Genomic DNA, 24,749 nt, shown 5'->3' with positions numbered 1-24,749 from the left:
GGAAATTTTGTGTGAAGAATTATGTAGTTTTTTCATAGTTAAGGGTCAAACAACGAATAGAGAGCGAATCAAGTGCAGTGGAAACGCCACATTAATGCCATAGACAAATGAAGATATAGACAACGAAAAGTTAGTTTTGTCTTTTTATCCAGGTGGCTCTCATCATGTTTTGCATAGTCAACATGCTGATTTACGCGTTCAAGTCACTCGACTTCGAAAACACATTTTATAGTTTTTCAAGAATTTCACTGGAATATTCTCATATTTTTCGATGTCACTACATAGTTTTCACTTGTCTTTTATTATGGAACAATTTTCAACTGACAAATATCCTACAGTTTTTGTTATTTTTAACGTTTTAGAATTGAGTGACTTCAAAATTCCCACTCAAACCCCTGAAACGATATAGACGACATCTGCTGATCCGATTTTTTTCGAAGATGAACGGTGAGAGCATTTCGTTGTCTATATTTTCATTTGTCTATGTTAATGTGTTAAAATTAAATTTAAATTTAAAAATTGAAGTACATAACATTTCAAATCGTGCTAAATGGAATAAAATCGTGTAAAAAAATTAAAAATATTCAATTTTCAAACCGTGTTATATCAAAACCGTGTACAAAAAGACCGTGTAAAAACAAACTTAGGTGTATGTATGGAGAGTTAAAATAAGAATAAATAAGAAGAAGAGTACACAATGTACTATATACCATTTCCAAAACCACATCATATATCAATCCCACACCGTTAAGTACTTTTCGTATATCTGTGGCACGCCTTTTCAAAACAACTTCCATAACTCAACACTATACACCACTTCTGACACCAACACCACCATTCAGGAATCTAACTCTATCCGTACACTCAATACTAAATTTTGTACCAATTATTATTTTTTGTACTTTTATTATTTTAAGTAATTGTTTCCAAGAATAATTCCTAATTTCAGGACTCTACCTCTACAAGTTCACCCAAATCCAATATGGACCAAACTTAGTACCGTTTACTATCGGTTCACCCAAATTCAAATTCCACCAAATTTAGTACATATAAATCCTCCTCCTTACGTCGGCCCTTGATTCTCATTCCAAATTTCAAGTTTTAACCTCAGTAGTACATTTTCGAACTTTTCATACATTTATAGTGCGAATTTCCAAAAACCTTCTTGTACATCATCCATCAGTTCCAATTCCAATCAAATACAAAGGGTACCACATTTAGTACCTTTTAGCAGTTTTCATACCGTTCTAGTACGAATTTCCAGAAATTCAGCCCTATCTGAAACCCTCGGTCCAAGAGTGACGCTAACCCAAAGCTTGATTTTAAAAATACTGACTTTAGGTTGAGAGCTGAATGATATATCAAATCTATGAAAAAATTTATCAACTGTTTATAGTAGCTATATATAAGAGCTCAGCTTAATTTTACTTTACTTACTCAGCTTAAGTTTACTTTCTCATTCAAATGAGCTGTAACTTACAATTTGCTACGTTAAGAAGATCGTGCAACGTGGTATTTAGTTTTGTTCACCAAATAATTGAGGGCGGAATGATCTCAGAATAGAAGTAAAGTTAATTATTCTTGTACACCCATTATCATAACACCTGTAATTGTGCGTCAAGGTCCCCATAAAGTCTATGTTTTTCGTCTTAGTAAACTTCAGTATTGATTAAACAACATCCTTCTGTTCATCCGCCTATCGGTTAAAATCACTATGGACCTGGGAGGTACTGATATATGGGAACTCTACCAAAATATGTATCAGTGGAATTCCTTCACATGCGGGCTATACCAAAAGTGTGTCACTTATAATTGTTTGAAAGGATATTTTCTTCTTTACAAAAAAAATTAAAAAACAACTAAGCAGAGGCAATAGTCGTGCGGGGCCGACCATTTGATACCCTACAACACTACAATACGTTAGAAGCCCCCTTATGTCCAGATCCATTTTGGAAGATTTCGCTTTTGAAATTATGTCCTAGAGCATTGCCCAGGTATTACCCTTAGCATTTTGACTAAGGAAATTTGCCCAATATTTACGCAATCCGTCGTGCTGTTAGTTGTTTGTGGTCTATTTTACAGTTAAACGTAATCCAATGGTCATCAAAATTGCTAGAATTCTTTCCTGTCCTTAAAATATAATTTTATACCTTTATGTCAAAAGGGCATTCTGAATTGACAAAATTTGTCAAAATCGGGCCAGCCATTCTTGAGATATAAACATTCTAGCTAACATCCCCTTCCTGTATATATATACATTGTATATATGTCGCTTTATATATCCCATATATTTACTATCGGCATCTACGTAACGGTCAGAAATTACCTTTTTTGTTTATTTGTGATTTCGGCGGGATTAAAAATATTCGCGGTTTAATGGAAAATATGACTTTTATTTAACACAAATGTTATGGTCTATTCATTTATATCGTCTGATTACCCGATGACCACCAAAATTGGAAGGCTTCTGCCCAGCCCTAAGCTCTAGGCCCATGCTAACTTTCGCTTTGATTGGTCTATAATTGCGACCTATATTGCAAAATCAGGAAATTGTTCAGTTTTTTGGCCCATTTCAACATTCATTCCAAAAATCAAAACAAAAAAGAAAAGGGAATTTAACATTTTTACGCGGATTTTTTTCTTTTCTGCCAAGAGACAATTTCGAATTTGTCTGAATCGTTAAAATCTTGAGTTATACGCGTAGTAACTAACACAACTTTCTTTTCAGACTATATTCGTTTAAAAAAGGCTAAAATAAACCGTAAACAAACTAAAAATAAAGCTGTATTTTTCTCTTAAGTATTCTCTTCTTCATATTTGCTTAGCTCTGCAATGTTTGAAGTTCAAACAAAAACATTTTAAAAGGAAATGAAATCAATGGAAGGTACCGTCATAGACTGAAGATATGGACAATGAAAAGTTAGTTTTGTCTTTTTATCCAGGTGGCTCTCATCATATTTTGCATAGTCAATATGCTTATTTCCGCGTTCAACCCACTTGACTTCGAAACACACATTTTATCGTTTTTCAAGAATTTTACTGGAATATTCCCATATTTTTCGATGTCACTACATAGTTTTCACTTATCTATCTTTTATTGTAGAACAATTTTCAACTGACAAATATCATACAGTTTTTGTTATTTTTAACGTTTTAGAATTGAGTGACTTCAATATTCCCACTCAAACCCCTGAAACGATATAGACGACATCTGCAGATTCGATTTTTTCGAAGATAAACGCTAAAAACAATGGTACGCCGCGTATTTTTCCCAATATCGAGTTCCTAATACGATTAAATTCATTTTTTATCCTAAAACGCAAAAAATAATTTTCTCCCCAAAACCCGGAAATATGAATTAAAATTTCAACAGAATTTGAAAATATTCAAAATAATTATGCTTATTATTCAAAACTGTATATGGGTGTTGACATTACAAGACTAATAGTACATTTATATATATGAGGGTTAACCCACTGGATTTGGATTTAAATTGTCATACCCATTACTTTTACTTCAAATAAATCCCCTCAAAATAGGTTAACCGTACAAAAACTTCTAACGTAAACATGGCATAACGAAAGAAATAATGTATGTAAAGTTGATTGTATTATCCTATGCCTATCAAGTTTGTTTGATCAAAATTTCTTTCGTATCTACCATAGTAAAAACAGAAATGAGGTAAAATTGACAAATTGACAAATTGACATATACACTCTAATATAAAAAAAATACAAAATTAATTTTATTAAGATTATTTGAATTACTTTGCAACTTACGTTCTAACACCAGCAAGATCACCACGCTCCGCAGCCAATATGAATGATTTTTCCACATCGGTTAAAATATACTCCTCCGAATATTGGATATCGTACTGCTCCTCTTTTTCACCTTTTTCAGCATCGGTTGCCATGTTTATTGTTGAAGTTATTTGGTTTTTTTTCTCTTTCCACTTAATTTATATTTTTTATTTTATTTTTATTTCGAAAGACTAGGCTTATCACCTCTCTATCTTTATGTTAATTTTCTTGGAGTTTTTTTATTGTTTTTTTTTTCTAATTTTCTAGTAAAACAAATAATTAGATTGCACATGAAACTTATATACGGAAGCAATATTGAACTCTGAACTGTGTACGCAGTGTGTCATCCATAAAAATACTGGCTTAAAGGAAGAATATATAGAAGCCATTTTTGGCTGGTATTATCAATGTCATCATTTATGAAGAAGTCAACCGATGATTAACAGCCAGTCATCAAACGGGGTTTTTATGTAATCTCACCTTAAGTCACCACTTGGCTTCTTCGTAAAAGAATAGAGGAGTTTCGGTTGATTTAGTTCAATTTCGGTCCATAATGTACAGGGTAAGATGAAAAAACTGCAACCAACTTCAAACTGCTGTCATTTCAAATCCACTTGTCCTACAGGTGTTAAAATTATTCCACTGACAGCTCATTATATTGTTTACAAGCGTACAATAGCATTTTGGTGAGAATTTTCCAGAAAAAAAAAAATTTTGGGATGGCAATGAAGCGATTGCTTTATATTTGGCTGGAAAACCATAAGTGGCTATCTTTTGTGTCTCGTACCATCGCTCGTTACCGTGATACTGGTAGTGAAGCCCGACGGCAAGGTAGTGGACGGAAGAAAACAGCAACATCAACAGCAATGGTTCGAAAATAAAGAAGCGACTTGATCGAAACCCTCGTCGCATTGGCCGAAAAATGGCTCGTGAGCTGAACATATCGCTAATATTCCATTCGGCAAATATTGAAAAATGAGCTCGGGGTAAAGCCATTGGAATTCCAAAAAGTGGAAGATCTTACACCGCAACAGAAAGAAAATGGACTCAAAAGAGCTAAAGAGTTGCTTCGCTTGGCCGAAAGTGTTGAACTGCCGAATTTGGTTTTCTCCGATGAGAAAACATTCGTTGTCCAGCAGTTTGTAAACAAACTAATTGATCGTGTTTAATTGTCAAAGAGGTCAGATGAAAATGTGCACCTTCGGTTGCCCACCAGAACTCAAGCGCCGACCATGGTGATGGTGTGGGCCGCCATAACAGCCGATGGTCGCTCTCCGCTCGTATTAATCGACCGTGGCTTCAGATTAATTCCGAATATTATAGCGAAAATATTCTGTAGGGTGTATTAAAGCCTTGGGCCCGCAAACATTTTGGCTGCAGAGCTTGGACATTCCAACAGGATGTAGCACCATCGCACTCAGCACGCACCATCAAAGAATGGTTACGAAATGAGGCTCCTCGCTTCATTTCCAGCGCACAATGTCCACCAAAATCTCCGGATACCAATCCGTTGGACTATTCTGTCTGGAGTAATTTGGAAAGCAAGGTTGGCACCAAAAAATAACAAAGTGTCGATCGCTATCAAGCAAGCGCTTCGGCGGGAATGGGCAAAAATACCGCAGAGCAATATTCGGTCAGCGTGTGAATGTTTCATTGGCCTTTTGAAGGTCATAATTCGTGCCAAAGTTGCCCAATTCGAAAAAATCTAAACTTATTCTAAAATTTCATATTGAATATTTCGTTTAAAAACATTTAAGAAAAAATGTAAAAATTATGGCGTTTGACTTTGTCGCAGTTTTTTATCTCAACCGTATCTCAAACAAAGTAGGAAGTAGACGATATAGTCAAATAAGGCACGTTGTAACATTTATATCAGCCTTATGTCAGATACGAATTGGGCAATATTGGACAACTGTTTTGTTCGATTCCTTAAATATATTTTTTTACTTGTGTTATAATTATTCAAATTGTTGACACTCTATGGAGTAGATTTCGAAGAAATGGGCCATTATTGTCTATTTCGTATCGGACCTAAATAAATATGAGATATATGATAACTTGTAGAATATGTTAATATGTGCGTAAGGTACCAGATATAGTCGACAAAGTATTCCATTTACACACTCCATCTAATACAGATAAAAATGTTGGTATGTGCAAAATTACAAGAAAATTGAACATTTATATCCAATTTATTGTGAAATCATAAATTTCATATTCATCCCATGTTTCTGGTTGAGGGAAATATTTAGTTGTAAAGAATCGCTGACTTGTTTCACAAGTTATGATAGATAAAAGTAATGATTTATTGTGACCCTTTGTGGGTGAGATACCAGAAGGGGTTCCCAGATATATATATATATATATATATATATATATATATATATATATATATATTTATATCATATATCACAACAGATCTTGTTTTAGCAAAAAGATTTGTATATGTCAAAAAATATATGATATATATATATATATATATATATATATATATATATATATATATATATATATATATATATATATATATTTATATCATATATCACAACAGATCTTGTTTTAGCAAAAAGATTTGTATATGTCAAAATTGAAGAGAATTGGATGCTTATTTCGCTTTCTTTGAGCGTTTTGTTTTTTAAAATCTTGAAACCTTTAGCGGGGAGGTACCAGAAGAAATGGTCCGATTTCTACCATCTTTATAACAGAGCTTGCGTTGATGGAAATATTGAGATGTACCAAGTCTGAATGGAATCGGATATTGATTTCGCGCTGTATGAGCTTCATGTGTATTTTGACCCTTTGTGGGGGAGGTACCAGAAGGAGTGAACCGATATATTCCATCTTAACACCAGACCTTGGATTAATATAAATATTAGGATGTGTTAAATTTGAAAACAATTCGACATTTACATTACATTTTATGAGAGTTGTAATTATTCAACATTTTGACTCTTTGGGGGGAGGTACTTGATGGAGTGGACCGATATTATCCATTTTCGGACCTGACATAACACTGACGCAAATATTAGGATTTGCAAAGTTGGAGCAAAATCGGATTATCCTTTCTCTTTTTGTGGAGAAAATGTCAATCTTTTGGGGGGGAGGTACCAGAAGGAGTAGACCGAAATTGCCCATCTCCGAACACGATCTAGGTTTGACCAAAATATTGCAAAATACCAAGTTTGGACCAAATCGGATACTCCCTTCGAGAGTTTTGGTGCGCACCAGCCAGACAGACAGACAGGCAGACGGACGGACGAACATAGCTAGATCGACTCCAAATGTTCTGAAGTGGATTTGGTCCAGAGAGACCTAGGGTCTAAAACAGTTATTTCGACTAGGCACGTTTTGTCCTATCAAATGATATATACCCTATCTAGCCATATGGCTGAGGGTGTAAAAATAGAGACGTGCTTTAGCACTAAGAACGGAAATGGGTTTTTATACCCTACAACACTATGTGTTGGGGGTATTATAAGTTTGATTGGGCCAAAAATTATGTAACACCACGAAATATTGATTTCCCACATAGGAAAGTATATATGGATATTCCTATCTCGCCAAGCTGAGTCGATCTAGCTAAGTATGTCCGTCCGTCCGTCTGTCCGTCTGTCCGTCTGTCCATGTTAATTTGTAATCACTCTACAGGTCGCAATTGTGGCCCAATCTTCACGAAATTTAGAATGGAGGTGGGGCTAGGGTCAGAATAGAACCCTATTTCTTTTGGAGATGATCGCCAAATGTTTAGGGGTTGAAATGGACCAAATACTGAAAAATGTCGGATTTTGCAGTAGCTATACAGGTCGCAATTATAGACCAATCGACGCGGCATGTAGCTAGAGTTTAGGGCGGGGAAGAAGCCTACCAATTTGGGTGGTCATCGGATAATATTTAGCGGGTAAAATAGACTATATCTTTTGTGTTGAAAAAATTCAAAATTTTTCATTTAACCGCGAATATTTTAAATCCCGGCGAAATCACAAAGCCATGACAAGGTTACTTCTGATCTTTACATTGATGTTAACATCCAAAAAATCGGATATATAGCAAAAATTGTGCGATATATATGTTTATCAACGAAGATATGCTTGAAAAATCTCTTATATGTCGAGAACGGCTGAACTGATTTCGACAGTTCTCATTAATTCAGAATGGCCTCTTGACAGGAAAGAAAAAACGTCTAAAAACGAATACAAATATCTCTCTAAAGATGAAAATATTGATTTTCTAACATTATATTTTTTCAATTTTGTCATATTTTTGGCATATTTTCATTTTGAATTAAACATTTGGTAATATTTCTACAGCTAACAAAACTGAGTTGTTAGGATATCAGAATATCATATACAGATCGCATTTATGACCCGATCCTTACGAAATTTTGCATGGAGATAATATGAGGGTCAGAATAAAAGCCTACTCTTTTTGGAGATGATCGCCATAAATTTTGGGAGTTGAAATGGACCAAAAAAATGCAAAATTGTCTACAGGTCGTAATTATCGCCCGATCCTCAGGCATATTTGAATGGGGGTTACCGGACATTACAAAAGCCAAGCAGTTTTGATGGGCATCCAAAAATATTGAATGTGTTAAATAGTTTGCCAACTTTTGTAGACAAAATACGAAAATGTCCATTCCAGTGACTTTATGGAGAATTCACAAATACAGGAAAGACGCACTTCTGACTATTTCGTTAACGCTAATTTCGTTGAAGAATATAGTCAAATGTCTGTATCTCATATAGATGCGTTTCAGTCAAAAACCAATAATAAATGTTAATCTTTTGCCACTTCTGAGAGATTATAGGTCTTTGGAAATATTGGTTCCAGATCTACGAAGACCATTTACGTGCAACATCTTCCAATAAATTGGAAATGAGCAAATAAGTTTAAGTTGCTATTATTCGAAAATTAGAGAATAAAACCTGATGGATTTCTTTTATTATTTGTCACAATATCTTGTGGAATTGTTTCGAGTATTTCGCCTATATAAACTGTATCGTTTATTATAGTGTTGTAGGGTATTCAACGGTCGGCCCCGCTCGACTGTAGCTTTTGCTTACTTGTTATATTTTATTTTTAGAAAACAAATATGCCACTCGTTTTATGGAATTAATATTAACAAAATAACAAAATTATAGATTAGCTTCAATAAAAAAAGGTTGTCATTATCAATTTGGCAAATCACAATATTTCTTTGATTCTGTCATGGTTTACATTGAGCCTCGTCTAGCAATTTTTTCTTTCTTTAATACTATGTAGTTATGTGAAGTGGCAATTTGTGTTTTATAATCCAGGACATAAAAAGATAATTTAATTGCATTAAATATTTCACGAAGGACCATACGAAAAATGTTTTTAGAATGTAGCTAATATTGTATATCTATATTTGATTTGAAAAAACCTAAGGAAGTCTTTCATATTATTAAGAAATGCAAAAAAAATTTTTTTAATTTTCACTGCACACAATTTTTTCACTGTTCACTAACTTCATTTCGAGATGTTTTTCTTTTTTTTCAATGTTTTACGAATAAAATTTGCATCATCCTTCGCAGCACTTTTATGGTTTCATCAAAAAATTTCTATTGTGTAATCATTTTATGTTTGTTACTTTTTTCTTGTTGTTTTTATTTAACTAAAGCTATGTTGTAATCTCCGTTAGACACCTTATGGAGGTGATATCCTTGAATATTTATATCCTTATGAAGTCATTAAATCACGTTTAGTTTGAAATTCCATTTTGACAAAAAATCCTTTTTTCTGTTTTTTTTTTCTTCAATTTTTTTCTAATTCCTTAATTTTGGAATTGTATTTCCCAACAACCGATGGTTACTCTTTAAGAGTTCGCGAAGAACTATTCGAAATTTGCCATAACGCCTTGGTATATGCCATTAATTACATTAGCATTAGCTGTGAAATCGGTCATTGGAAGTGTTGAAGAAAATATTGCAAAAGACTAACGACAACGTGAAAAAGAAGAATAGCTGAAAAACATGAAAACCTACTACTACTACTCGAATTAAATGCCGGTCACATTTATCTGTTTTGCCAGTTTACCTTATTCGAGTGACCTCTGCTCACTTTAATCTATTCCAATTTAAACATTTGAGCTTGAGCTTTGCTATTGCTGCGTTGCTGGAAATTGTTCAATGCTTCTTGTGTTTGTTGCGGTGGGTTACCTTGCCTAGAGTCGCACAACACGTGAACTCATATGTCGTACAAAGACCAATGGACTGACTGTCTATCAGGCCAATAAGTCTAGTTGCAATCTATTTGTCCAAGATTGATTGAAACCTTAGAAAAAGAGTGTTTCAGGAAATGACCGATACTTGCACTTTTTATTAAAAAAAGAACATAAAAAGAAAATGTTTGTTTATGACAGCTTTGTCGAGGTACTTTTTACAGGTCTAAGTCGTTGTCATTCAGTTTTCTCAATCCACAAATGTTTAATAATCGCACGTTTTAGTATTGTACTAAAATAAAAAAATTGGCCCATGCATCAATAATTAAATTTATTTAAATACATTTCACTGTTCGGTAGCTTTAAACAGTTATTCGCTCTATAGTTGAGTGAACTCTACGCAATCAGTAGCATTATCCCAGTGGTAAAATGTATATAATGGTAGACAAACGTAATACAAGCCATTATAATTTATTAATTCCATAGTACAATGTTCTAAACGTGTCCTACGAAAAGAATTTATTATATTACTGGAAATTGTAAAATATGGTTACGAATCTAATATTATCCATAGCTTTTACTGGTGCTAGCACGGCAATAAGCTAATTGTTATCTGAAATATAATTTGAGTTCTAGCTTGAAATTTCAAAACATTTTTATATAGGTTACAAAAATGGTGATTTTCAATTAGATGATGCCGGATAATTCTAACTGAGCACATTTTATCATAACAATTTGCAAACTCACAGTAACGCAACTGTCAAAATTATTCTCTTCAATCGCTTTCCTTCACTAGACTTTTGGATTAACCAATAACATTGTGTTAACATTTTTACAAGACAATGCGCCATCGTATACACCTATTGTTTGCAAATCCCATGGTACAATAAGGAGGTAGAACAGGTGTATACGATGACGCATTGTCTTGTAAAAACAAAAAAAATGCCCGAATACCCGAAGTAAGACCAAATTTCCCAGCAGAGGCAGCGGGATTAGCGAATGAGCGTGATGAGCTCCGACGTACCAACCCTACTGATCCCAGAGTCAGTGAACTGACAGTGGAAGTCAACCGGTTGGTACAGGAGCATAAGCGGAAAAAGTGGCTAGACCATCTGAAGTGTTGCAACATCGGAACCGATTTGAGTAAACTATGGGTAACGGTAAAGTCACTCTCGAACCCTGGAAAAAAGGATGATAGGACCTCAGTCACTTTTAACGACGTAACGGTGACTGATCCGAAGAGGTGCGCTGGCTGTTTTAACCGCCAATTTGTCGAGCACCCCGAGAGTGATAGGGCGAGGCGAAGAGTACTACGTCGTATAAGAGCTCTTCCCGCCGAGGATGTACCTCCACAGTTTACGATAAGTGATGTTGCGAATGTCATCCGAAACGCTAAGTCATCTAAAGCGTTGGGCCCGGACGGAATATCAATGGTAATGTTGAAGCAACTGGATACGCCGGGAGTTGAGTATTTAACCAAAGTCCTTAACTTGTCGTTAGCCACCCACATAGTTCCCCAAGCCTGGAAAATGGGCAGGGTGGTCCCGCTACTGAAGCCTGGCAAGGATGCCAGCAAAGGCGAATCATACAGGCCAATTTCGCTTTTGTCGCCAGTAGCAAAGACTCTCGAGGCCTTACACCTCCCCAGTATCAGAGGAAGCTATTCAGTTGCTAACCATCAACACGGTTTCCGTCCACTACATAGCACTACAACAGCATTGCACGCCATATCCACACATATCAGTCGAGGACTCAACCAGAACAGGCCGTGCCACAGAACAGTAGTGGTGGCTCTCGACCTATCAAAGGCCTTTGATACGGTCAACCATGCCACGCTGTTCGAGGACGTAACTTATGCGGATGATTGTACGATCATGGCGTCGGGTCCTGTAGTTGATGACATATGTGTCAGGGTGAATAATTATCTCGCGGAGCTTGCCACCTTCTTCCACGCGAGGAATATGAAAATATCCGCCACTAAATCGACGGCCACACTATTTACCACATGGACTGCGGAGATGAGAACACAGCTGAATGTGCAGGTCGAGGGGCATATAATTCCGACCACCAACTACCCCAAAATTCTTGGGGTCACATTCGATAGCATGTTCAAGTCTTCCGCGCAAGCCACAGCTATTTGCGATAAAATGAAAAGTAGGAACAAGGTCCTCAAGGCGCTAGCCGGCAGCACTTGGGGTGCGGATAAGGAAACCTTGTTGACCTCTTATAAAGCGATAGGTCGGTCTGGTTAGCTATGCGGCTCCAGTGTGGTCGGCGAATACAAGTGCAACGCAGTGGAAATTTATTCAGACCTGCCAGAATGTCGCCCTGAGAACTGCAACAGGGTGCCTCCTCATGACGCCTGTGGACCACTTACATGAGGAGACGAAGGTTCTTCCCTTACGTCAGCATAATCATATGCTTTCGTTGCAGTACCTGCTTAGGTGTTATCGCGGGAGTCACCCTAACCACCATATGGTGGATAGAATTCCCCCACCCAGGCGTGTCAGGAAGGACCTGCACGATCTAGAGAGAGAGGTCCAGCGATATAAGAGAGAGCCTCTAGATCATGAAGCCTATCAAGCAGGTCTGAGTAGCATTCATACTGATGACCCCCATCCATTGCAGCTGAAGAACGTCGGCTGCCTAGGCAAACCAGGGTAGTTTTGGCCCAACTACGTTCAGGACGTATTGGGCACGAATTGATGAGGATGTGCGGAACGCCTGCCCAGCGTGCGATACAGGTCCGCACAACACGCTGCATTTGTTTAATTGGCCTGCCAAGCCTACCCAACTCCGTCCAGAGGATCTATGGCTACAGCCCATAAAGGTAGCAGAATTCCTAAACCTGGACATTGAGGAAGAACCGGATTAGTCGAAAAAAAAAAACAACAGAACGTGTAAAACTGCTACAACAACAACAACAAAAATACAGCCCTGAGGCAATGCCCGCTTCCTGCCAGACTCATTCAAAATTATTGTTTTTATTTTTTTCATATTTTTCCTCATTTTTAAAATGAGTTAAAAAGCGCGAAAAATGAATAAAATGTCTGGATTTTTCTGTTCAATCATTCAATTTCATGGCTATATTGGTTAATAGCTTTAATGCGCGAGCAACAATTCATGTGTCTTTCAATTATTGGTTATTGGTTGTTTTTTTTTTTTTTTTCATTTTTCACAACAATAAATACATACACAAAATTGGCAGAAGTCGGGCACACTTACAAAAAAATTGTAATCAGCTGTTAGTTCTACCTTACCTTTTTATTGTACCATGGCAAATCCCAGGTACTGAGCTATCCAACTCACCTTCCCTACTCGATTACATTAATTGAAATATTGAGGTAACTGATCTCCTCTGTTGCTAAAACACATTCTTAGAGTTTAAAATGTATAACAAATAATTTCATTTGAACGAAATAACGTTTATTAGCAAGTGACCGCAACGTCGTCAGCGAAAAGTCCACCTTAACATTTTAGATTCGTTCCAACTTTTAGTATTCAAAATGCACTATTGGTTCAGTTTGACAGTCTTTCAAGTTTTTCCATTTTCTAATAGAAAAATATTTACCTTTCATATTTACCTATCTTTCATTTTGAAGTTTACCGAGGATATTAGTTAACCCATTGCAAAATGGACCCATATCCAATTATTCTTTACAAAACTATTTCAACGTCTCCATATATAAACCCAAGAAAACAACAGCAACTTCAATATCAAATTTCAGGATTTTAACTATTCTTTTACCCCCATTACCAAAATATATACCGTACCAAATATTCACCCCGTACCCAATTTAGCACTATTTAGTGTTTTTCGTACAATTATAGTACGCAATTCCTACATATTTCAATTCCAAATACCAACAGAGATCTCAATATCAGGCCTATTCCTTCACCCAACACCAAATTTAGTGCCACTTAGTACTTTTCGTATACAGAATACAGATGTCATCAATAATCATAAGATCAAATTTTAGAATTTTGCCTCTATCTCTTCAGTCAATACCAAATATAGTATTTTCGTACAAACTCCATGTGTCCAGCCCACTTCCATCTGCAAATGAATGATAACCTTGATACAAAATTTCAATATATAATATTTAGTACTTTTCCAGCTCTAGTGGTAGACATTTCCAAAACCACCTCTTTATAACAAATCTACCACCAATACAAAATTCCAGCTTCATCCGTTCCCCCAAAACCAAACTGTTTCAAATTTAGTACCATTTAGTGCAGTTTGCACACTTAGTACACATTTCCAAAACCATCTTCATATATCAAACTTACTTTCCAACCATGATTATCATCCCAAATTGCATGTTTTTAGATCCATACCAAATGGAACCATTGTAGACGTTTAGTACCATTTTAGAAGTTTTCGTAACCTTGAAGTTCGAATTTCAAAAAACTCTTTTGTACATCTCCAGCTCTATCGGTTCACAACAATTCCAATTTGTACTAAATTGAGCACCATTAAGTATCATACAATCCCATAGAAATCTTATATCCCAATTTCAGGATTCTATCACTATTGGTTCACTCAAATCAAAATTGTACTAAATTTAGTACCATTCAGTACGCATAAGAACGAATTTCAAAAGCTTCCTACATCCCACAGTCCTACATTCCCACAGTAATCGCAATTCCAAATTTCAGGATTCCACACCTATCGATTCGGCAAAGTGCAAATTGTACAAAATTTAATACCAATTAGTACAAATAAGTTCGAGTTTCCAATCCTACAATGCAATAGTAATCTTATTTCCAAATTTTTGCATTCCAGCTCTATCGGTTCACGCAAATCCAAATTGTACCAAATTTAGTACCATTTAGTACTTTTCGTGTTTGTAAGTACAAATTTCAAAAATTTCCTTCATATCCCAAACCTACACTCCGCCTGTAATGTTAATTTAAAATTTCCGGATTCCATTTCCAACCGTTCCTCTAAATTTAAATTGTACCATAAATAGTACATTTTAGTAATTTTCGTAAATATTTCACTTCGAAAACTAACTTCTTCGGACCACGACTGACCCTCACCCAAAATATCAAGATGCTAGCTTCAACCGTTTCGTCTGGGTATTGATGAATCTTTAAGGCAGTCAGTCAGTCAGTACTATTTTATTAATAACAAGTTAAAAAGCAGTAAGTTCGGCCGGGCCGAACATTGAATACCCTCCACCATTTGGAACGAATTTGGAAATTTTCAAAAAAAAAAAAGAAAAATCCTTAAAAAGTTCTGTTAAAATTTTAAAAATATACGACGTGGACCTACATAGGCATTGTTTGTCATAAGCCATTACCATATTCAAATTCGAACTTGAAATAAACGGTGAATAATGTAGCTAAAATCATCAAAATATCGTATATAGGGAGGAACCTTTATATCGGACCTATACGAAGACCTGGACCAGCATAGACAATTTTATGTCACAGGCAGTATCATCCATTACGGACTTCAAATACGACATCTCAACAATTTCGGTCGGTATTGTACTTAAAATCGTCAAAATACCGAATATATGGAGGTAGGTAGGTCCCATATATCAGGGACCTATACAAAGACCTGGAACTGCATAGACAATTTTCTGTCACAGACTGTAGTTCCCATTACGAACTCTAAATACGTAATTTGAAAATACTCCGACTAATAATGACGTTAAAATCATCAAAATACCGAATATTGGGAGGATACCGTTATATGGAGGCTATACGAAGACGTGGACCTGCATCAGACAATTTTCTATCATAGGCTGTAGTATCAATTTCGAACTTCAAATACCAAACTTAAAACAAATCCGTTGAATAATGTCGCTAATATCATCAAAATACCGAATATAGGGAGGTACCGTTATATGGGGGCTATATGAAGACGTGGACCTACATGGCACATTTACGAACTTAATCTGCCTACTGGAAAAATAAACATGTGTGCAAAATTTTAGTCTTCTATCTCAATTCGTTCGAAAGATAGCGTGATTACAACAGACAGACGGACGGACATCGCTAAATCGACCAAGAATTTTACGCTGATCGAGAATATATATACTTTACCAAAATATCAAAATCCTAGCTTCAGCCGTTTCGTCAAAATACCGAATACATGGAGGTAGGTAGGTCCCATATATCAGGGACCTATACAAAGACCTGGAACTGCATAGACAATTTTCTGTCACAGACTGTAGTTCCCATTACGAACTCTAAATACGTAATTTGAAAATACTCCGACGAATAATGCGCTAAAATCATGAAAATACCGAATATTGGGAGGTACCGTTATATGGGGGCTATACGAAGATGTGGACCTGCACAGACAATTTTCTGTCGTAGGCTGTAGTATCAATTTCGAACTTTAAATACCAAACTTAAAACAAATCCGTTGAAAAATGCCGCTAAAATTATCAAAATGCCGAATATCGAACTTAACCTGCCTACTGAAAAAATAAACATGTGTGCAAAATTTTAGTGTTCTATCTCAATTCGTTCGAAAGATAACGTGATTACAACAGACAGACGGACGGACATCGCTAAATCGACTAAGAATTTTACGCTGATCGAGAATATATATACTTTGTTGGGTCTGACATGAGTATTTCGAGGAGTTACAAACGGAATGACAAAGTTAATATACCCTCCATAGTATTGTGGAGGGTATAAAAATAAACAAACCCTTTCATTAATAACATGTGTATCTAAACGCACGACGTTGTAACAAACTAGATCTATGAAACCCAAAGGGTCAAGAAGAATTAACCAACTAGTTCTATTAATTCCAGTTAGTCAAATAAATGCTCGACCTCCTAGTTATAAAGTTATTTACAGATTTGTATTTCAATTTCAGTTAATTATAACATTTACACAGAAAAGAACACCCTCTTAATTTTAAGGCATTTCAAAACTTTCATTACTATCTTCACCACTTTCCGGATCGGGATATAATTCTGGAATGCGTGTCGAATCTTCTGGATCCAAGAAACCGTAATCATTTTTCATATCGTCCACAAACATAATGCATTCGGTGACATTGGCCACCGACTGGACAACAAATGGAATGCGATCCACAAATGTGGTACCACAATCGTAGACATGCAGAGTGGCATCAGGCATTTTGGTAACAATCTCGTCGATAACATGGTTGGCTTGACGTAAAGTAGATCCAACACTCCATAAAATCTTTTTCAAGCTCAGTAGCATAGAGACAATTTTTCCCACTATGGAGTTTTTACTGGCCACATTTTTATAGACTGAAGCCAAATCGGATATGGTCTTCCTTACCACTTTCACTGTATCATAGGTTTCATTTTGGATTTTTACAATCATTTTCGTGGTGAAGAGATAACAATCAACACCATCGTAGACATGATGCAACGATGCATTCAGTTGTGGTACATGGGAATAGGTACAGTAGGCAGCTCTTCCAACTCTTCCGGCCACATTATACATGGCACCGAGGGCATTTAAGACGGCCATAACAATTTTGGGTTTGTTGAGCTTCAATAGACTACTCTCGATTTCCAAAGCACGGCGAACCAAATCGTTGAGGCTCTCCTGCGTTTCATCTAATGTGTCCTGGAGCAGAGATTGCATATCTAAGAATTCATTAATTTGCTCCTCTGTCATTTGGCTAAAATCAGGTGTTCCAATTAATTCCTCAACGCTGGGCAATGAGGTGTCATAAACGGTGCTTGCTTCCGTCTGCATAAGTGCAGCAAATTGTTCATGGAAATCTTTGACGGTGGTCTCATAGATTTCGGTAAATTTTTCATCGACTTTGTTACCTTCCTTTTCGGATTCTGTCATAATGAAGTCATATTGACGTTGCAATTCTTCGAAGAGGGGACGCAGAGCATTAATTTCTTCACGTTTCAAATCATGATTTCCATCTAACATGCCAACGATTTCCTTAAAGGCCAGCGATGAATGAGAAAGCTGTAAATGAAAAGGGGAAATTCACTAATTTTAGTACAGTCATATAGTTCCTTAATAGGTTTAAAGGCTGATTTTTAAGATTATCCAATGCGACCAGCAGAACTTATTCGAGTAGACAAAAGGGGAGCAACTCTAGTTTGGTAAAAACTCTTTGATTTTTTCGAAAATTTTTTCAGAGGTAGGTATTTTTGCCCTGATTCCGGGAAACGATTTTTTCTTGAGGGACGGACCCGGGACCCCAGAAAGTCCGGGTTCAATACCCGGTCTGGACCCGGATCCCCCTACGCGATATATACAATACAGTTATCGTTTGAAAATGAAAATAGCTATCCAACAAGCGGTCATATGATTGGGTAAGTGGTCATATTTCAGAAGTTATAGTCAAATTATTAATTTTTTGGACCCGAATTTTTTATAAAACCCCTAAAAAATCGAATAAGGGCCCATTCTTGGGGTCAACAAAATTGATGCTTAATTATGGCAGACACTCTTACCTTTCCAAAAAGCTACAGTTTGCGGTAATACCTTTTTCGGATCCAGAAATATGGGTCTTTCCATCCGCATAACCCGATTCTAACCAGTTCATTAAAATTATGTTTTCAATAAAAAAGGTTTATTTCGCGCAAATTGAAGAGTTTTTACTAAACTAGAGTTAAACCTAACTTTTCCAGTACACATTGTCTATACATATAAAATAGCAGTGAAATAACTGACTGACATAGAATCAACCCCCAGACGAAACGGCTGAAGCTAGAATCTTGATATCACCACCATGAAACCATGGCCAGTCTTGCTACGTAGGCATGTAATAGGGCTGGGGTTTTGAAAATGTGTACTAAAAGTAGTAAAATTTAATACTCGGTATTGAAAAACGAAAATGAGCTAAAATTCTGAATACTTTAGAATAATAGTCACATAGGAGTAAGGAAAAGTGTAACAAAAGGTTTTAGAAATTCGATGGTATTATTATGAGAACTTAATGGTTCTTAATTTTTTGAAGCTGGAATTTTGAAAATTTTTATAGGAATCCCTGTTGGTGGTATGTTTTCTGCTAAAGAGATGGTTTTGGAAATGTGTTAAAAATCCACGAAAAATACTAAATAATACTACGTTTGGTACAATTTGGTATTAGGTGAACAGCGAGTGCTTTCAGGTTTTATTTTATATTAGGGTCACTGTTCATGTTTAGCCTGGTAATATGAATGTGTTTTCGGAAATGTGTACATTAATTGTACGAAAAGTACTGATTGGTACTATATTTGGTATTGGATGTTGGAAGTGAGACAATATTCTGAAATTTGATATTAAGAGTACTAATGGTATCTGGTACAGGGTTGTCCATATTCGACGGACCCATCTGGTAACGCCATAACAGAGACAGAGATGTCACATCGCTTAATGACATACCGCGTTTAAAGCGTCAATCCAAGCAGATTTTTACCATGAACAAATACACACCACGCGAGCGCTCTGAAATAGTTGAAATTTTCATTCAACAGTAGAAGTGAATTGTGAAAACTCAACGTGCTTTTAAAACATTAAAAAATGTGAGAAGTGCGCCTTCTAAGAACACCATTTAGCGTTTATACGAAAAATTTTCGACTGGTAAGGCTCTTTCTAATCCGAAGAGGACATATAAAAGTCGACAAAGGAGATCGGCAGAGAATATCGCTGCCGTACGAGCCAGTGTTGAGAGGTCCCCAAGAACATCCCAAAAACGCCGTTCTCAGCAGTTGGGCATGGCTCGGTCCACTTTACAACGGATTATTCGCATTGATTTGCATTTGTTCCCGTACAAAATTCAATTGACGCATAGAATGTTGCCTGCGGACAAGCCTCGTCGATTGGAATGGGCCCAAAGAGTCATCGAAATGGACCGAAGATGACGAGCAATTTTGGAACAAAATTATCATGTCTGATGAAGCCCATTTCACATTGAATGGGACCGTAAATAAGCAAAATTGCCGTTTTTACACCACTGAATCCTCAGGAGATTCATGAAGTGCCTCTTCATGACGAAAAAGTCACAGTTTGGTGCGGCGTTAGTGCGAAAACGGTCTTTGGGCCGTTTTTCTTCCAAAATGAAAATGGCCATGCTGTTACCATCAATTAGGTTATCGCGACATGATGACCAATTTTGTGATGCCAATTCTTCGTCGAAAGCGTATGAGGCAGTTCTGGTTTCAACAAGACGGCGCTTCGATTCAAGTCGCGAAACAATCGATTTTCTGAAGAATTTGTCTCCGGGCCGTTTGATGTCGAAAAGTGGTGATTTGGACTGGCCACAGCGTTCGCCCGATTTGACGCCGCCTGACTTCTTCTTGTGGGGATATTTGAAGTCAACGGTTTACGTTAACAAGCCAAGGACCGTAGATGAGCTCAAGGACAACATTCGTGAAGAAATAGCCGCTATTCCGGCCGAAATGTTGGCAAAAACGATGGAAAATGCAGCAAAAAGGGCACAATACGTCATCAACGCCAGAGACGGCCATTTGAGAGATATCTTATTCAAAAATTGATGTAAACCAATCTACTTGGAACAAATTAAATGATTAACATTGCCAACCGCCAAATTTTTATTTTTTTCTTTGATTAAAAAAAAAAAACATGTGTCCGTCGAATATGGGCAACCCTGTATATTTGGCGGTGGTTTAGAAATGCATTCTATATGAAAAACAAGTAAGCAAAGGCTATAGTCGTGCGGGGCCGACCATGTGATACCCTACAACACTACAATATGTTCGAAGTCTCCTTATATCCAAATCCATTTTGGAAGATTTCGTTTTTCAAATAATGTCAAAGAGCCCTGTCCAGATGTTGCCTTAGGTTTTTGACTCGGAGAATTTGGCCAATATTTAGGCACTCCGTCGTGTTGTATTCAAAACAATTTCACACGAAAGTTGTGGTCCATTCTATAGTTAAATATAATCCAATAGTCATCTACAATTTTGACTTCTTCCCTGTCCCTAACCCTCTTCTGATGCGAAATTCCGTGGCGATTAGTTTTCAATTGTGGCCTATAGAGCGACTACAAAATTAGAAATTTTTAATTTTTTTAGTCCATTTGAACCCCTAACTAAACAGTAACAAATTGGGTGAAGGAATAAATTTTAAATCGTGAAATCTGATGTAGATGTCACTGTTGGTGTCTGTGGTTAAGAGATAGAAGAGGTTTAGAAATGCGTCTCACATTTGTACGAAAAATTCTAAATTGTACTAAATTTAGTATGGGGTGAAAGGATAGGGCTGAAATCCCGAAATTTGATACTGTGGTATTACGGTATTGATATATTGAGATTTTAAACTGGTTTTGCAAATGCGTGCTATAATTATACAAAAATTACTAAATAATGTTAAATTGGGTATTGGATGAAAATATATAGTATAAAGCTTGAAATTTGATATAGAAGTGTGTAGATGAAGTGGTTTTGGATATGTGTGCTTTATTTGTACGAACAGTACTAAATTGGGTATTGGGTGAAGGAAAAGAGTTTAAATCTTGACGTTTGATATATATGTCACTGCTGGTGTCTGTTCTTAAGAGATGGAGGTGGTTTTGGATATGTGTGTTTTATTTGTATAAAAAGTACTAAATGACACTAATTTTGGTACTGGGTGATGGGTTAAGGCCGGAATCTTCAAATTTGATATTGAAGTCTCTGTTGGCATCTGGTATTGAGATCTGGAGGTGGTTTTGGAACAGTGTATTATAATTATTCGAAAAGTACTAAATTGGGTATTGGGTGGAGGAATCCAGTATAAATCTTGAAGTTGGATATATATGTCAATATTGGTGTCTGTGGTTTTGGATATGTGTGTTTTATTTGTACAAAAAGTCACTAATTTTGGTACTGGGTGATGGATTAAGGCTGGAATCTTCAAATTTGATATAGAGGTCTCTGTTGGCATCTGGCATTGAGATCTAGAGATGGTTTTGGAAATGTGTACTATTATTGAACGAAAAGTTCTAAATTTGGTAATGGGTGAAGGCATAAAGATGAAATTCTAACTGTTGGTATCTGAGGTTGGGATTTGGAGGTGGGATTCGAAATGAGTACTGTAGTTGTTCGAAAAGTACTTAATTGAACTAAATTTGGTATTAGGTGATAGGATAGAGCTGAAACCTGTTGGTTGTTGGTTGGTAATTACACAAAAACTACTAATATCACTAAAATTGGTATTGAGTGAATGTTTAGAACAGGAATCCCGAAATTTAAAATTGAGGTATTAGTTGGTATCTGTGGCGATTTTGCAAATGCGTACTATAATTGTTGGAAATTATTTTGATGTAAAAATTAAAAGAACAGTGTGGCTTGTTTGTTCGGGATACCGTAGTATTTTGTTGTCAGCAAAATGGTCAGGCTTTATCCCTTTATTGTTGTTTTTATAAAAACAACGTTTGTTTATTAGTGGAGAACGATGGTAATGTTTACCAGGGGGTAAGACAGGGAATACCTAGGTTTCGGAAAGAGCCACCAATCCTCATCAGTTCCCTTGTTGTTTGTCTGGGATATTCTCCCCAGAAGTTATTTTAAAAATTACTTCTATGACAAAAACATTTTTTACCCAAGTGACGAGATCGTAAGCCTGACCATTTTGCAACAACAAAATACTACGGTATCCCGAACAAACAAGCCACACTGTTCTATTAATAGACAAGGCACGGTTGACGTAGGGGTTTTTGTTGTAACAGACAAAACCAACATACATGGTTATGCTACTTCGTTCAGGTTGAACGAAAGCATAACAAGTGGAGAAAGATGTAAATGTTTATAAGTGCGGTTGTAAGATTTAGAAGACTTTCCAAAAGAATTTTATTTTTATTTAATTCTTCTCTTCTATTAAGCTTACGATCTCGTCACTTAGGGTTAAAAATGTTTTTTGTCATAGAAGTTATTTTTAAAATAACTTCTGGGGAGAATATCCCAGACAAAAAACAAGGGAACTGATGAGGATTGGTGGCTCTTTCCGAAACCTAGGTATTCCCTGCCTTACCCCCTGGTAAACATTACCATCGTTCTCCCCTAATGTTGCAAGATTTTTATTGCTGTGGAATAGATTGATTCAATTCCAAACACATTCAAAAAAACAAAGTACACGGTTTTCTTAAATCCGAGTCAACCAAATACTTGATTTATTGCAATCCAATTTTAAAAGTCTTCTGCATAAAAAAAAAAAAAAAACTTTCATATACTTACACATATTAATGCCACCAATAGAAAAATCAATTTGCAAAAATTCATATTTCTTTTGGTTGTTCCGCTTGCACCTTGATCCACACGCCTTGAATAATTTTAGCCAACTATTTTGGACGATTAGATTGCAATAGGAGCTAACTCTTATTTTTTCAATAGCTTGCCGATAGCCCATTCTGTTTGTTTTTATAAATTCTTTATCACACCACAACCACCCAGTGGGAGCAATAAAGACACTATCGCAGCTATTGTTAGTTATCTCAGCTTAGATTAGCTTAATTTGGTTTAATCAGAACGGTAGCAATAGTTAACGATTTAACGATATTGTTATTGCTATTGTTGTACTATAACAAAAATTCAAAATTATATTTCGTAATTGATAAGTCAAGTAGTTGTTGTAAGTTAATGCAGTCGGAGTTAGGAATATATTTTCTACTCGGAAGTAATGAGGGTAAACATATTTTGAGCTACCAACGTGCATTTAATATAAATAATTTTTTGATAAAATAAATTACTAGCTACGTAGATTCGTTCAGAACACTATCAAAGATTATAGGATATGTACGACTATCAGAGATATCTATGAGAATTGTTAAGAATATTTTCGAAGGGAAATCAGAGCTATGAACGTGGATTTGAGAGAATATCAGAGGTATCAAGAACGATTTTTTAAAATTCTATACATAAATTATGAACAATATTTTTAAAGGAATCATTTGGCTCCAAAAAATATTTTCTCTTTCCAAGGACTTTTTAGGATTATTTTTCATGTACTTTGAGAAATTTCAACATGAATTTTTAAGAGTATTAATTTCAAGGACGGGCAAAACTATTAACGTAGATTTATCCGAAATATCAATGCTGATTTTTTATAATATTTACCACGTAGTACCTTTCGTTCGCTTGCTGAATGCATTTCCAGCCCCAACTCTTTATCTTAACCCTATCCATCAGCAGAGACCCCAATATCACATTTAACCAGTACGGAAAGGTGAAAAGTCGGGCAAAGCCGACATTATTATACCTTACACTGTTGTACATATTAATTTTGAGATATTTCATTATAGGTAATTCTGGGCTACATTTGATATAATTCCCCGAATATCGTTGTTATGGAGAGCACACATTAGCTGTGCGAGACAAAAATATCAAATCGGATGGACAATATATATGGGAGCTATAGCTATATCTGAACCGATTTCGATCAAATTTGGCATGCTTATTATACCCTACAACACTATGTGTTGGGGGTATTATAAGTTTGATTGGGCCAGAATTTATGTAACACCTCGAAATATTGGTATCCCATATAGGAAAGTATATATGGATCTTCCTAGCTCGCCGAGCTGAGTCGATCTAGCTATGTATGTCCGTCCGTCCGTCTGTTCGTCTGTCCATGTTAATTTGTAATCACTCTGCAGGTCGCAATTATGGCCCGATCTTTACGAAATTTAAATTGGAGGTTGGGCTAGGGTCAGAATAGAACCCTATTTCTTTTGGAGATGATCGCGTAATATTTAGGGGTCGAAATGGACCAAATACTGAAAAAATATCGGATTTTGCAGTAGCTATACAGGTCGCAATTATAGACCAATCGACGCGGAATTTCGTATGTAGCTAGAGTTTAGGGCGGGGAAGAAG

General features: G+C 36.1%; 2 protein-coding genes across 2 annotated transcripts in view; both read right to left on the bottom strand.

Annotated features, from left to right (window-relative positions):
- The window catches only part of LOC101890597 (transient receptor potential protein), a 45,643-nt gene extending 35,991 nt beyond the window's left edge, over positions 1-9,652 (bottom strand). The window contains 2 exon segments of the mRNA XM_059127036.1: positions 3,780-4,063; positions 9,412-9,652. Coding sequence (XP_058983019.1) covers positions 3,780-3,913 — 134 coding nt within the window. The 5' untranslated portion in view covers positions 3,914-4,063; positions 9,412-9,652.
- Positions 9,653-16,788: 7,136 nt separating this feature from the next.
- Positions 16,789-23,268, bottom strand: LOC101891117 (uncharacterized). The gene is made up of 2 exons (XM_005183064.4): positions 23,112-23,268; positions 16,789-17,913 (listed from the first exon to the last, which is right to left on the bottom strand). The coding sequence occupies exons 1-2, from the start codon at positions 23,154-23,156 to the stop codon at positions 16,867-16,869; spliced, it is 1,092 nt and encodes a 363-aa protein (XP_005183121.1). The 5' UTR covers positions 23,157-23,268; the 3' UTR covers positions 16,789-16,866.
- Between the last annotated feature and the right edge of the window lie 1,481 nt (positions 23,269-24,749).

The sequence above is a fragment of the Musca domestica genome, unplaced genomic scaffold (assembly GCF_030504385.1).
Source record: "Musca domestica strain aabys unplaced genomic scaffold, Musca_domestica.polishedcontigs.V.1.1 42, whole genome shotgun sequence".
NCBI classification, from domain to species: Eukaryota; Metazoa; Arthropoda; class Insecta; order Diptera; family Muscidae; genus Musca; species Musca domestica.
This window is presented reverse-complemented; position numbering and strand designations above follow the sequence as displayed.